Source organism: Apus apus, chromosome 2 (assembly GCF_020740795.1).
Source record: "Apus apus isolate bApuApu2 chromosome 2, bApuApu2.pri.cur, whole genome shotgun sequence".
Taxonomy (NCBI): Eukaryota; Metazoa; Chordata; class Aves; order Apodiformes; family Apodidae; genus Apus; species Apus apus.
In genome coordinates this window covers 98,583,339-98,599,443 of record NC_067283.1, presented here as the reverse complement: position 1 = coordinate 98,599,443, position 16,105 = coordinate 98,583,339, and the positions used below count along the sequence as shown (strand labels likewise).

At 35.0% G+C, this 16,105-nt stretch overlaps 1 protein-coding gene across 1 annotated transcript in view; it reads right to left on the bottom strand.

Moving 5' to 3' along the window:
* The window catches only part of RTTN (rotatin), an 87,593-nt gene that overhangs the window by 56,376 nt on the left and 15,112 nt on the right, over nt 1-16,105 (bottom strand). Inside the window, exons 11-18 of the mRNA XM_051612052.1 lie at nt 14,160-14,330; nt 10,688-10,900; nt 9,323-9,435; nt 8,105-8,231; nt 5,876-6,001; nt 3,305-3,421; nt 1,472-1,611; nt 1,057-1,228 (exon numbers count right to left, since the gene is read on the bottom strand). Of these exons, the coding sequence (XP_051468012.1) occupies nt 1,057-1,228; nt 1,472-1,611; nt 3,305-3,421; nt 5,876-6,001; nt 8,105-8,231; nt 9,323-9,435; nt 10,688-10,900; nt 14,160-14,330 (1,179 nt within the window). The remainder of the gene's footprint in view (nt 1-1,056; nt 1,229-1,471; nt 1,612-3,304; nt 3,422-5,875; nt 6,002-8,104; nt 8,232-9,322; nt 9,436-10,687; nt 10,901-14,159; nt 14,331-16,105) is intronic.

The window sequence follows — 16,105 nt, the reverse complement described above, 5'->3', positions numbered from 1 at the left end:
AAGTAAAACTGTATTAGATCTAAATCCAATATGCTATTATGAAATAAGGTAACCAGCCAAATTTCCTAAGAGAAAGTAGAAAATAAAGCTCTACATCACTTACTACAATGTATTTGATTAGATTGCACATGCGTGTAATAAGAAAGGGTTGGGTTATAATCTTTTTAAAACAAATCTCTAATAATACCTTCAGAATACAAGACAATAGTTTCTAATGCGCAATAGAAGCAGTTTTCTAACAAATAATGCTTAATATACTCAGGACTACAGAAAGCTCAACACTACACAGGAATGCTAGAATATATTTCTAAGTCTGTGAAGGGGACTGACTTTTTATTGGTAATAGGGCTAGAGAAATCTAAATAATCCAACATATCCATGTAAATTTCAAGTCCTAATTTTTTGAAGGAAGTAGGGGAAGAGTATAAAGTGTACAATGACTCCCAAAATACTTCTTTCAGAGGGGAGGCATTGTAGCATTTAACATCGTGCTGTCGATCTGAAAGTACTGAGAGTAAAGAAAGGAGAATGGAGGGGAGATGATTAAAAAAGCCCAAACCAAAAAGAGTTTCCCCACAGGTCGAATACTTGTGATTTGTTTTTCACTTTGCAAAGACAGCAACATTAAGAAAACAATGACATAAAATAATAATGTTTTAGACTCTTTCATATTAAAAAGAATTTGTGCCATTTTCAGCAAAAATGTATGTTGTAGGCAAAAAAAGCTCTATGAGAGAAAAATAAGACTCTACACCCATGCACAATTAAATTGCTGTAAACAGAGCAGGCCTGTGCTCTTGATACTAAAGTCTTGCTGTTAACTTCTTTGCAGACAGAAGAAAAATATATAGAAGGAATTATTTTCTTATTGCTGCATATGGTAGCATAAAAACTACTGCTTAAGTTTACACTGAATTAATATATCAACAGATTTTTTTTTTTTTATGAAGCAAACCGATTTGTAAGAAACATTGCAGCCTTCAGAAAGTCATAATTTCAGAGAACGAGCAGGTAGAAGAGCTGATCAATGATACGATATTTAGACAGTTTACTCACCTTAATTATTGACTCTGTTTTATCATCCAATTTCAGCTCAATAGCTCTTTCAATAATAAATAAGTTTGAAATGCTGGAAAGCACACTAGCATGCAGATGTGGGCGTTTCAGATTTGCCCCTTCTTCATTCAAAAGATGAAATGTTAAATGTTTAAGTGCTATAGAACGAACCCTGTAGGAGGAAACAATTTAAATAAATAAATAAATTCCTCATATTGGAAAACTTTAGCTGTACAGTTGAAAAATAATTAATTTATAAAATTAATACAGTCGGAAGAAGTATTTACTCAACTGAATACTGCTTAATCTACCTTTCAAATCAGCCCAGTGCATAATAATAAATTGGTTTTCTAGATTATAGATTTTTGTCATCAAAGTTACATGACATGCTGAAATGCTACATGGAATTACTTACAACTGCTTTTTTGAGAAGAGAAGGCGCAGAGCAGCTCGTAGTCTAGTAGTTCTAGGGAGAATACCATCTCCTTTGTCAGATGCTGTTTCACTCAAAGTGAGAATACAGTTACCTAGTGTATCTTTTGTGTCAGCATAACCCTAAAATGAACAACAAACAGAAATTTCCAAAATTTAAAAGCATCTGCTAAATAATTTAGCAAATTATAAAAGTTAATTCCATTTTTAGAGGCTAAAGGATGGTAAGGAGCAACATCCCAAAAAGCCCCCAAAACTAGTAAGCTTGAAGAAAGCATTAAATTTATGCAGATTAATATTCCTCTGCTAAACAATTTTTAAAATTAATAAATGATTGATTTTTACATGACGAAGAGGTACTTTGACCTTAAGCTTTACCCTTATCTGTTAGCATGATGCTGCTCTGTAAGATCAGTTTCCATTTTGAATTCAGTCCCTACAAGAAAATTACTTCATAACATTAAATCCTGTATTTTTTTTCAGATATTTAGTCAAAGCATTTTCACACACAACCAAGACAAACCCTAATCAGTTACTGCAAATACTTAAATAGGACATTAAAATACAGGGCATTTTATATATATCTAGCCTCTGGTATGCTCTGCTCAAGTATCTATTCAATGCAGCCACCACAAAAATGAGTGGGGTAAATTCTTTCTCACATGTTTAGCCTGCAGCTTATATTAAACCCTCACCTACCTAATCTTTAATATCAATGGAAGATATGTATGTGGGTAACACAGAAAAGCTGACATTACTGGACGAGAAACCTCCAAAGTAACCTTTCTCCCACCACCTTCAAGTTCTCGGTGTTTTTCCTCTGCATATTTTTCTCTCTGGTTCATCTCACAATTTCTCCCATTTTTGTTTTGGTTTTTGTAAGGACTTAAGTTATACAGGCTTATAGCAGTGATACCAGTAAGTCAGTATAGTTACCAAAAGTTATATTTTTGGAGAAGAAAAGACAAAAAGTATACTTGGATGTATACTTCTAGTTAAATAAAAGACAGAAATAAGGCAAAAAAACCCAAGACAACAGGAAAAGCAGGTATCAGACAGGTGCAGCAAAATATCCAACCAAGAATACTACAAGCAGATCACAGAAGGGAAATTCTAGTACTAAAAAACACAAAAAAAACCAAACAATAATTAATTTGGATGAAGCAGTTAGGCTGAAAGTCAGACTGAGAAAGGCAAAAGCTCCCACTAGATCTAGCCAAGAGTAAACATTGCTTAAACATTGTTACAGATACGTAGACAAAGACCTAAGGATAATACTGACTGTTGAATCTTCTAGTAGTATTGGAAACACCAAATGAAAAAACACCAAAATATACAAAAAGACCCAGCTTATACCTATTGCTACTTGCTGAGTGCACACTTGATCAGAAAACAATATAAACATTACGGAGGAGTTACAATTTTTAAATTTAAGATATGGGAGACATTCTAATAATTATTAACTATTTTTAAAAACATGCCATGTTTTAATCTATACTTGGATTATCCACTCATATCTTCAAAACATTTAAGTCCCAGTCAATACTTGACAATTTCTTTTTTAGCACTTCAAAGTTTCACATTCTAATAATATCACTCTAAAATTTGTCTATAAATTCAAAGTAGTAACTTTGATTGGCATTAGGATCCCTGAAAAACATTTCTCCATTTGACATCGGACAAAGTAAGTCTGTAGCTATATTAGCATTAACCTATCTTCCACCTGCTAGCTAGGTCAATGTTATTTGTTGTTCAACATGACCGGGTTGCTGTTTGTGTGATTTCATCAAATTCAGATTAAAGCACTTAGAAATACCTGTAAAACAGGAATCATGGGACAGAGTGCCTCAATAAACTTGTTCCAAGTCAATACTGCCATTACTAATCGTCCCTGCAATAGATGTATCAGAATGGCCTTGGCTGTAGAGTTCACCTGCTCAACAACAAAGAAAACAAATGAATGCAACCACTGATGTGTCCATAACAGTTTGTCACTGCTGTAACTGAAAATGTTAAACAAAAACATCTCCAAGTCCATCTACAAACAAAACACTGTCACTGCAGAATTGTACTTTAAAATTGTCAAACTCATCAAACATTAAGTTGTTAATAAAGCCTCTCAGAAAAAACACACAAATAGTTATGCCTAAATAACATCCAATCGTTTTCCCCTTCAGACTCTGGTTTGTCTTCTCTGAAATAAATAATTACTTAAACTTCCACACCTATTGGCTCCACTTTCCTGACCCTGTGTTTCTTGGACATTTCATTCCCATTCTTTACTATATGTTTCTGAAGATAGAGGAAGAAGAGAGACTTAAAGCCTATTAAATGGCCATTTCACTTTACTGAGAAAACAATCAAACTCAGAAGGTTACCAAATATTTTAAATTGCACATTAATTCACCTGAATCTCTAAATCAAAAAGGAAAAAAGGTATACTTATGCTGCATTAATTTATCCTGTATACAGCATACAAAAATCTTTAGCCCAACCTTGGAACAAAGGTTTTTCTCAATTTCTCCTCATTGTCACATTCCTGAGAGACTAACCTGATGCTTTATGAAAAAGTAAGTAGCAGATACACATACAAGAAGTAAAAATTCAAAACAAACAAAACAACAACCTTGGACATGGTTATTCATTATATACTTTGTTAAAAGAATAATAAAAATTTATTATAAGACAGAGAACAAAACAAGATAATTTTCTAAAAATTCATTCTCTATCTCAACAATCTTTTAAAATTCAGTGTCAATTGGAGTCTATTTGCTAATCTTGACCAATCACTAAAAAAGAAAATTGGCAGTACTTTCAATAAGGTATCCAAAGGAGTAATCAAAGAACATAAATGCTTTCCTTGGAAACAATAAATTACATATAAAATACGAATTCAAATACATAGTACATTACCAAAGACATTTTACCTTTCCCTTATAAATGCTAACAGCTAAGAAAAATCACTTCTAAATAGCATTGTGCACAGTACTGTGTTAAAAAAAAAACAACAATAAATCTCATTTCAGAAGACTAATTGAAATAAATAAATAAATGTTACCAGTGTTCTTTCCCTTCTGCTATAAGGACCTCATAGAACAGACAGCAAGTAGTTACAAATAATCTGATTTTTCTTACTCTTAGAATTCGCTGCTTAGCTGTATATGTAAGGTAGGAAATAGTGGATATATGTTGAGCATTCTATTCTATAATACCATAAAATACTCATATAGCACTCAGGTAATTAAATTTAAACTCAAATATGTTAGTAGTGATGAAATACACTTTTATAGCAAAGACACTGCAGATTGAAAATGCCTTTTTGCACATTTTTCAGAGGTCATCCCTGAAAAGTAGAAAAAATGGAAAGTTGCCTGGCAGAGAAGGACCTAGGGGTGCTGGTTGACAGCTGGATGAACATGAGCCAGCAGTGTGCCCAGGTGGCTAAGAAGGCCAACAGCATCCTGGCATGCATCAGGAAAACCATGGTCCACAGGAGTAGAGAGGTGATCGTACTCAGCACCGGTGAGGCCACACCTTGAGTATTGTGTTCAGTTCCAGGTTCCTCAGTACGGGAAGGACATTGAGGTGCTGGAGTGTGTCCAGAAAAGAGCTAACAAGCTGGTAAAGGGTCTAGAGAACAAGTCATATGAGGAGCAGCTGAGGGAACTAGGGATGTTTAGTTTGGAAAAGAGGAGGCTGAACGGAGACCTCATCACCCTCTACAACTACCTGAAAGGAAGTTGTAGGAGGTGGGTATAGGCCTCTTCTCCTGAGTAAATAACAATTGGACCAGAGGAAATGGCCTGAAGTTGTAGTAAGGGAGGTTTAGATTGGATATTAGGAAGAATTTATTTAATGAAAGAGTGGTCAGGCACAGGAGCAGGCTGCCCAGGGAGGTGGTTGAGTCACCATCCTTGGAGGTATTCAAGAAACATATAGATTTGGCACTTCAGGGCATGGTCTGGTGGCCAAGGTTCTGTTGATGGTTGGACTCCGTGATCTCAGAGGTCCTTTCTAACCACGAGGGTACTGTGATTCTGAGAACCCACCTTTACAAAGACTTCTTTTCCATAAATGTAAAGCATGATATGTTCTATTTCATCATATGTATATTAAGGCTGAATATATTACAGGAAAAGCTTACTTAATTTTTCATTGGTATTTATTATATTTAATAGCATCCTATGCATAGAAGATCATTATGTCTCTGAATTCTTCATAAAAACAATCTTCACATTTACTACAACTTCACTCCTTGTGTAGCTTTTCTATATACAAGGAACAGTATGTAGGCAATACTTCAGGTAAGCCTCAGACCACCATGGAAAATATCAACATTTACTTTGTATAGATATCAACTTATAAATATAGCTACTAAACACAGTACCTCATTCTTAGCTTCCGGAAGGCCAAACGTACAGATTTCATATAAAACTTTTGGATGAAGAAGGAAATGTATTCCTTGACAGATCGAAGACACAGGCTTCACAATATTATGAATACCTAAACAGTCCTTCAGTAAAAATATAGTTGATTAATTTTAAAATTATAGATATTCTCCACTACTACATCTTGTTTTATAGACTGAAGTTGTCAACCAGTGAAAGACTTTGTCTCAGCAGTTTGGAAGACTATAGTTCTGAAAGATAAACTTTACAGCCCTAAAATAAACAGTATTTATAGATAGCTTATTGAAAATTCCTGTTGCTACACAGCACTAAGAAAAACAAAATAATTTTTCTTTTATTCTACATAATAGTGAAAATAAATTAGATAAACTTTATACATTGTTTAGCATTACATTAAAAAAAGCAAAAGACAGGTAAAAATCTCACAAAAAGATGCAAGCTTCATTCAGCAGAGATAAAGGGGTTTTTGTGAAAGACTAGCTCAGGCATCTTTGTACATTCTTGAGTTGTGCTATAAGCACAGTAGGTTTAGCTAATGCCCACTATAGAAAACATGAATTATGGCAACGTATTATTTCAAAATAGAGAAGTGATTTTTATTTTGTGAGCCAGTATTACTGAATACTTAAAATTACCTGATGAATATGAGATTATCTTTCTTAATACAGAGTACAGACATATGTGGGAAGTTCACATCCTTTATCCCTTGGGATATCTTTATAAAAAGCTAAGGCAGTGACAAAATATCCATATAAAATAAAAACAAAACCTAAACAAACCCCCAAAACAAGAGCAACAAAATTAATGTCTTAAAACTATGAGTAGATAAAAGGACTTACAAGTTCTTAAACACAACCGAAGCTTTTTATATACAAGAAAAACAATATAAGTTCTAAGCAATTAAAGCACAATCTACATACAACATTTTCTTTTTGAAAGTGTCAGTATTTTATTAACATATTACTGTGTTGTTTTTCCTTTGATAAACATCCTCACAAAGTGAAAAATCACTATGAAGGGAATAGAATCTGTCTTCAAGGAGTGGGCCCATGTGAACCTTATGAATTTCAACAAGTGCAAAGTCCTGCTCCTGGATCAACGCAATCCCCAGTACTAACACAAGCTAGATGATGGACTGAGAGTAGTCCCATGGAGAAGGACATGGGGGTACCTGTGGATAAAAAGCTGAACATGAGCTGGCAATGTGTGCCTGAAGTCCAGAAAGCCAACCACATCCTAGGCTGCACCTAAAGAAGCGTGGCCAGCAGGTCAAGGGAGGCGATTCTCCCTCTTTATTCCACTCTTGTGAGACCCGCCACATGGTACTATGTCCAGTTCTGGAGTCCTCAGTACAAGAAAGACATGGACCTGTTGGAGCAGGCCCAGAGGAGGGCCGCAAAAATGATCAGAGGGATAGAACACCTCTCCTATAAGGAAAGGCTGAGAGAGTTGAGGTTGGTCAGTCTGAAAGAGAAGGCTCCAGGGGAACCCTATGGCAGCTCTTCAATACCTAAAGGGGGCCTATGAGCAAGATGGGGACAAACAATTTAGCAAGGCCTGTAACAATAGGGTAATGGTTTTAAACTAAAATAGGGTAGATTTAGAGTAGATATAAGGCAGACATGTTTTGCAGTGAGATTGGTGAAACACTGGAGCAGGTTTCCAGGGGGGGCAGGTAGATGCCCCATCCCTGGAAATATTCATGGTGAGGTTTCATGAGGCTCTGAGCAACCTGATCTAGTTAAAGGGGGAGTTGGACTAGATGGTCTTTAAAGGTCTCAACCCAAATGAGTCTGTGATTCTATAAAACTCATTTCAGGAAAGAAGCAAAACTGAACAACTGAATTATTTTTCAAAAGCAAAATTAAATATAAATATTTCTGTATAACAGCAGAAAACAAACAAAAAAAACCCTTAAAAAAATTCCAGCATCAGTAAGAAACCTTTTTAAATAATAACATTATCAGTCCTTGTTTTTCCCTTTACAGATGCTCTCATTCTGAAGTGCAGTGCCTGAAGTAGAACCTAACCCAGTAAATTTAACACCAAAAATATACCAGTAAACTGCAAGCACAGCCCTATACAGACTGAACTGTATATAACACCATAAACAGAATTTGCATTAAAAATGCTTTTAAATGAGGAAACTGTGTAATATGGATTATTTAGCACAACACTAATAGCACTGAATAAGCATTACTTCTAACCTTAACCACTTCCAAGCAGCAATGGTAGGCTTCAGTTTTTATATTCAGCAAAGGATGAGATAATAGATGGAGAAGCACCTTCTGACCCTCAGCCTGGAGCAATGAGTTAGCCTCAGCAGACTTCCAACTAAAAATGAAAAATAACTAATTCATTATTTATTTTACAGTACCAAAGATGTCTAGAAAAATTTTCCTTTTAAGTCTCAGGATAATGTCTGACAAATACTTCCTGAAGAGGTATATGTCCTTAAAAATGAGTTGACAGACAAAAGCTCAGAGATTACAATATGTTTGCCAAAACCATATTATAAATCTTTGTTTGTACATTTATTTATTTAATACATGTAGATAATCAAAGACCATAGTTTTTTAAAAATTAATCAAAGTTAGAAGCCTGGCAAAAATTTATGATTGTCTGAAAAAATGAACTTCTAATGAGCTTCAATAGGCTCCTCAAATTATGGTATTCGATTATGAAAAAATATATATGCTTTAGTATTATATGCAATTAGAATTGTTCGATTACTGTTTCAGGCAATGGGAAATTCACTTCAGTTTTTGAACTAATATCAATGCTAAAAGCATTAGGAAACTAAAACGCGTTTTTACGTTCCATAATTTAAAAACATATAGAGAGCGTTTAAATGTGGTTTCCTTTGAAAAAATCCCTGAAGTCAAATTCTAAATAAGTATAAAATTAAGATTTTGTATTTCTAATTAAGTGTTCAATACAGAACATTTCCATTTCTCTAACTAGAGACATGAAAAATCTAAAAAGTAATAAAAACATTCTGTTTAATAAATGAGATGGCATACTCTAATTACAGCATCTACAATAAAGTAAGACCTCTAGGATTTCTGAAAGTAAAATTTAAAAGTTACACAAATACACTCAGAACAAAGGAATTTTTAAAAAGTTTGAAAGGCAGGTCAAAGTGTTTTAAAACTGTTTCTTTGTAAATCACATAGTAACTTTATATACAAAAATCATAAAAGCTTATCCATAGAAAATAAAATGTTAGGGGTTTTAGCATCTGAAATTCAATTTTCAAGAAATCTACCACAAAATGACACAAATTACTTAGAAGAGACCTTTCAATTACTAAAACAGTTGTTCAAACACAGGGAATAAAAAAAAAAAAATAAGCTTCTACCTGAGAAATATTATCCATAAAAAAGATTATATTTTCTCAAGTAAGAGTTTTAAATAGTACTCACATATTTGAGCATATGTGAATGCATTCCTGAAGCAAGGGAAAGTGTTGATGGTAGGGCAGACTACTCAAGGCCTGATATGCCAATTCTACCAATTCAGAAAGATTCTTGTCTCCCTGAGAGGTAAAATTAAGAAGAAAAAAAAGTACCAGCATTTGTAATATTAAAAGTATACAATGTTATTATGTAATCTTGCAGAATTTGTAATTATTTAATACATCTTCTAACTGGGGTTTGATTCAGACTTTCACAAAGAAGTTTAAATTAACCTGATGAACAAACTCTGTAGATCTCAAATATATTTTAGAACCTACTCCTGGGAGCTGAAAACCCTTCAGCTGCTGAATCCAATTAAACATCTGCTAAACTCAATAGAAGTAATGCATGTCTAACACTTCATAGCATGAACACTATACCTATTCAAAACACTTTCTAAAATGCCCAAGAATAGATTAATCTTTGAAGAATTTATGTTTTTAAGCAAATTACTGTTTTTTAAATCAATATGCATGTTATGCGAGGAGAGTATAATAAAAGATTTAACTATTAAACTTTCAACAATTCACTGTTAATATTGAAGAGCAGGTTTGTGGGGTTTTTTTTAAGTACACACATCTTCGTACTTCTGGCTACCAAATACGTTAATCATGAGCCATTGAAATTTGATGCAGTTAACTTCATTGTAAACACTAATTTATAAATAAAGTAATGCTTCTATTAAATTCAGAATCTGCCTATATAAAGGATAGATTAACTCAGATTTGTATTTGTACATTGGTATTCCACTATTCTATTCATTTATTTTGGTATCAATGGAGCAAGTACTTTGTGCAATTACTTGTCCATTTGGATAATGGAGAAAAGTATTTCTATACCATGCTAGAATCTCTTAACTAATAAAGCAAAGTATATAAGTTGTCTTCACAACAAAGTGAAACACACAAATTTCACACTGACTAGAAGTATTCATTTATTAGAGCTACAAGACCCAAGTAGTTGGGAATTAAATTTTTCTAAACTATTTAAATACTGGACAACATACATAGATAGATACACATGCATACATATATCACACTATACATTTAAATACAGTGTTTTCTTCTTTCTTATTTCTTTGCCTATAAAAGGTCGTGGCCCACTTCCAACCTCTACATGTTTATTTCTTTTGTTTCACTTTGGATAAGATTTTTACAAACATGGTGAGTAGCATTACTGAAAACAAACACAAATTAACTTAATCTTGCATGGTACAGAATACTCATATTTATGAATTTTCTTCAGCTATGCTACACTACAGCTTTTACCACAGAGAAAGCGGAGGAAAGAAATTTGTTTAAAGGAAATATTTTATATCATAAAATTCCACACCTTCTTACGAACTTCACTCATGAAGCTACAGGTGCATTCAATTGAATATGCAGCTTCTGAAGTTTGCTTATAAATACTATAGTTCTCAGTACTCATCTGCTCCAGATAGGCTACAATGGATTCATGAATGCTTGGGTATTCCAAGGAGAAGGCCACGTCCAGAGAGAGAAGAAATAAAGCGTTCAGCAAACTCTTTTGTAAAACTTTACTCGCCTTTGAAAAAGAAAACAACTATCAGAATAACCGTCTGAAAATACAGTAATCACCAAAAGCATTTGCAGACGTTCAAAAAATACAATCACTATTGTTGCTACTTAAAAATTAGAGAAAGAAATACATATGAACTGTGAACTTCTGCGTTTGCTCAAAACCAAGAGAAATGTACCAGAGGTGGAAAATTGGAACATTACTGGTTGGAAATTATGACGACATTGCCAGGACATGCAGAGATGCAGTTAGGAAAGCAAAAGCTCAGCTTGAGCTGACACTGGCCAGAGATGTCAAAAACTTCAAAAAAGGGTTATTCAGATACATTAACCACGAGCAGAAACAGAGGAATAATATTGGCCCACTATTAAACAGGAGAGGTGAATTAGTCACTAACAACAATGAAAAGGCAGAGGTCCTTAACACTTGCTTCACCTCTGTCTTCACCTCTGTTGTTGGGTCCTAGGCCATGGGAACAAAAGTCCAGGTTGATGGAGACACTAACCCACCATCAGTGAAGAAAGAGTTGGTGTGTCTACAATTACAGGAGCTTGAGCCATACAAATCGATGGGACTGGATACTATCTGCCCTATGGTGCTGAGAAAGCTGCTGATGTCATTGTAAAGTGGCTCCTCATAATCTTTGAGAAGTTGTGGAGATCAGGAGATGTCCCTGAAGACTGGAGGAAGGCTAATGTCACCCCCATCTATAAGAAGGGTTTAAGGGATGACCCAGGTAATTACAGGCCCATTAGCCTCACTTCAGTCCCTGGAAAGGTCATGGAGCAAATCCTCCTGGGGACTACCACAAGTCAATTGAAGCACATGATTGGGAAAAGCCAAGATGGATTTATCAGGGGCAAATCATGCTTGACAAACTTAATCACCTTCTACAACAAAGTAACCCGCTCAGCTCATGCAGGGCAAATGGTGGACATTATCTACCAGGACTTCTCCTAGGCTTTTGATATGGTTCCCCCACAGCCTCGTCCTGGAGAAAGTGACTCATTAGGCTTGACAAGTGGTCTGTGCAGTGGGTGGGGGACCGGCTGACAGAAGATACCCAGAGAGCAATAGAAACAGTTCCTCCTCAAACTGGCAACTGGTCACCAGTGGGGTCCCCCAGGGACCGATATTGAGTCCAATGCTGTTTAACATCTTCATAAGTGACATGGACGTTGGGATCCAGAGCACCCTGATGAAGTTTGCTGACGACACCAAGATGAGTGGAGAGGCTGAAACTCCAGAAGGGAGGGCCACCCTCTAGGATGACCTAGACAGGCTGGAGCAGTGGGCTAGCAGGACCCTTATGAAGTTCAATGAGGAGAAGTGTAAGGTCTTGCACCTGGGAACACAACCCAGGAATGTAGTTCAGACTGGGATCCACCTGGCTGGAGAGCAGACCTGTGGAAGCGGACCTGGGGGTGTTGGTGGATAACAGGCTCAACATGAGTGAACAGTGTGCTGCAGTAGCTAAGAAGCCAAAAGGATGCTGGGCTGCATCAACAAGGGCATCACCAGCAGAGATAAAGAAGTCATCATCCCACTCTACTTAGCGCTTGTCAGAGCACAACTGGAGTATTGCTTTCAGTTTTAGTCCCCACTCTACAAAAAGGATTCCAAAGAAGGGCCACAAGGATGATCAGAGGACTGGAGGACCTGCCATATGAGGACAGGCTGAGAAAACTGGGTTTATTCAGCCTTGAGAAAAGAAGGTTTGGGGGAGACCTTATTATCTTGTTCCAGTACTTAAAGGGTGGCTACCAAGAAGATGGAGACTCCCTTTTTACAAGGAGTCACATGGAAAAGACAAAGGGTAATGGGCACAAGTTGCTCCTGGAGAGATTCCAATTGGACACAACAGGTACATTTTTCACCATGAGAACAATCAAATACTGGAAGAGTCTCTCAAGGGAATTGGTAGATTCCCCCACAGTGGACAGTTTTAAGTCTCAGCTTGACAGTGTGCTGAGCCCTCTCATAAATTATAGTATCACCTAGAAAGGCTGGACTAGATGATCCTTGAGATCCCTTTCAAACTGGCATTCTATCATTCTGTGAACTGAGTAACATTTGAAGACTTTAATTTTTTTTTAATACAAAAAGTGAGTATTCAGTAGATGTCAGTCCTAATATCAGAGCTGCAACCAGTCACAAAAGTTGTCTATGATCTAGTCACAGCACAAACAACTACACACATCATTAGCCAGGGTCAATTTTCTGGCTAACCAGTAGATGGCAGAGAATACAGAGACCACAAATGTTTATTTAGTAAAAAGCTGTCTACAATTCTGTATAGGAATACCACATACAAAGAACTGGAATTTCTGTTGTTATTGTGGATTGTTTTTACTGCAAGTGTTCAGTACTCCTTCAACTAAAATTTCTGACCTCAGATTCAGTAACTTTTTTCCAACTACTGTCATACACAGAATTGAAATTTTGTATTATGTACATAAGAAGAAAGAAATATTATAAAAAATTCATTAGATTAGTATGCCTACACTTATTGCAGGTATAAGAAACTATTTATATTAAAAGACCTAATATTTGTGACAAAAAGCCTGTAACTGAAAATCACTCTGCTATTCAAATTCAAGAATATCTAAAAAAGTGATACACGGCAATAAAAGTTGATTAAAAAAAAAATGTAAACCCATACAGTTTTAAATATCTTCTAACACTTTCATCCCATAAAAAACTTCCAAACATTAGACCCTCCATACCCCCAAAAAATTTAAAATTTATCCAATTCAAGACCTACAATAGAACTTTTAAAGAACACCGGAAAAGCAAAGAATTATTAAAATCAAAATTATTATGATGTATGAAGCCTAAGTGTTTACTATGTATGTCCAATCAGATTAAGAGTGATTATCTTAAACATTACATAGTTTTATCTTACTTGGTCTTACTTGCACACATACTATAAACGAGCAGGGGGCAGCATAGCTTTACAAATCATGCATCATACACAAAAAAAAACAAACCACACTGTAGGAGGAAAAAGAAAACTGAATTTCAAAAGCTCATTAAAATAAACGGTATTAAAAGTATTTTCAAAGACTTGAAATCTGCAGACAATCTTGCAGAATGCACAGATAAGTGCAGAACGGACAAAGTTGCCTTCTGTGATCATACATCAGCCCATGTGAATCAGATTAATTTTTCTGTTCAGTGGCTGTTTTCCCAGTATTAATCACTGAAGAAAGCATCACCTTTTGCAAAACCAGAAGACAGTCACTTAAAATTAATGATGCCATACCTTTTCTACAGGGAGCAGTATTTGCAGCAATCTAACACTGAAAAGTGAAATGCTAACGAACGCCATTCTGTGATGTACCAACATCACCTCAGGCTGCTCTGCACTTATATTGGTTTTGTGATATAATATAGTTTCTCCAAGTAAATCCAAGATCATAAGCAATTTGTCTTTCTGAAAAAAAAATCAGAAATGCAATAATTAGAAATAATTTAAACATTATTGTATCTTCACAGTGTTCACACGGCACTCATAGCATCATTATCACAATGAGACCAAATAATTTTAAAACACAGAAATTATACAAAATATATGGCATTTTGTTTGTCATATGAGCAGAACTGTACATTACTACTAGACCTCACTCTACCTTCACTTGCAGTTCTGAATACTTTGGCTAATAATTATCCAACACTACTGGTTACTCTCTCTCATCTTCCTCTTTTTCCTCATCCCACTCCCCTCACCCCCCACCATAATGCCTGCTCACCATACTTTTGAACTTGTGGAACTTAAAGGATTTTGAAGTACACATTTAATATGGAAAAATTAGGAGCTGATTTGAACCTGTAATAAGGCTTTACATTAAAATTAAATACATATATATAATAATAATTTTTAAAAATCAACCCACAGTCCAAATTTTGAGAATATCAGACAATTATTATGTCTATTCATTCTGAAAGGAAACAGCAGCACATTTCCCAGATTATGTACATCCTACTCAAGAATCACTTTCATTTGGCTAAATTCACCTCATGGACACAGAATAAAAATAGTTTCTAGAATTTGGGTCACCTGTAAAATCCAGGTTTGTACTTAAGAACACTAGAACAAAGGTAGAATTCATGTTGTTGCCAGTTTTGGAGTGCCAAATGATGATTAAGAAGGCTATAGCACATGTGAGATTTAGCTTCTTAATCCCAGAAACTGATGATCACTGTTAAGCAATTAAGAGCTATGTATTTGACTCAACATAGTTAAAGAAAATTACAAGAAGCAAACTGCCCTTAAGTTCACACCACAAAACTGGACAAAAGTACAATTTTTACTTGGGAGAAAGAAAAACATGGGTAAAACAAACACAGTTGCAAACAAATATTTTTGAATGGGATTTCCAACATTTTTCACAAAGATATTCCAGTGCCGAGTTTTAAAACTGGACAAAGAAAGAAACATAAGGAAATAAAAGTCATGCAAGAAACGCTTTCAAGTTTTCTAGAAAGAAGACACATCACCTCCTTCCTTTGGAGCTAATACAAAACACAAAGAGGAAGCATATTTTCTAAGCACTGCAGCCTAACCACTCTAAAAACAGTCTACTTGATAAAAGACATTTTATTTTATAATAATAAATAATATCAAGGTAAGTTTAAAAGCTGTTTCCAAAAATTGTCCAGTTATTTTTTGTTTACTCAAACATTAAGAAATATGAAGACTTGGGTCATGCAACCACTAGACAAAATATTCTGTTAAGCTTCTTCCCTTAAATGTTCTGCAAGGAATCTTCAGTACTGACTCGATATTTATCAATTATAATAGATTGACAGACCAGCATGCCAAATTCAGACAAAAAAGTTCTCATTCACTGTTAGGTCCTAAAATGAAATAAATATTATTGTTTGTAAAAACCGAGCATAGGGAAGACTACAGTAATGTTTTAAATAATAATTACTGCAATAACATTGTCATATTCAGTGGTATTTTCATGAATTCTAACTTATGTCACATGCATTTAAGACTACACTTAAGCTTTTAGACAAGTTTTAGTCTGCAACTCTGGTATGTTTGTTATGTGCATAAGCAATGCTGGCTTATGTTTCAGCTTTCAGCTGTCTTCAAAGAAGCAAGTCGCTTATTGTTATTTCATCTCTTATTCACTAGTTATATACATGAAATATCAAGTAAGACTCTACTGTGATCAAGTATATATTTCCAGCTCTTTGATA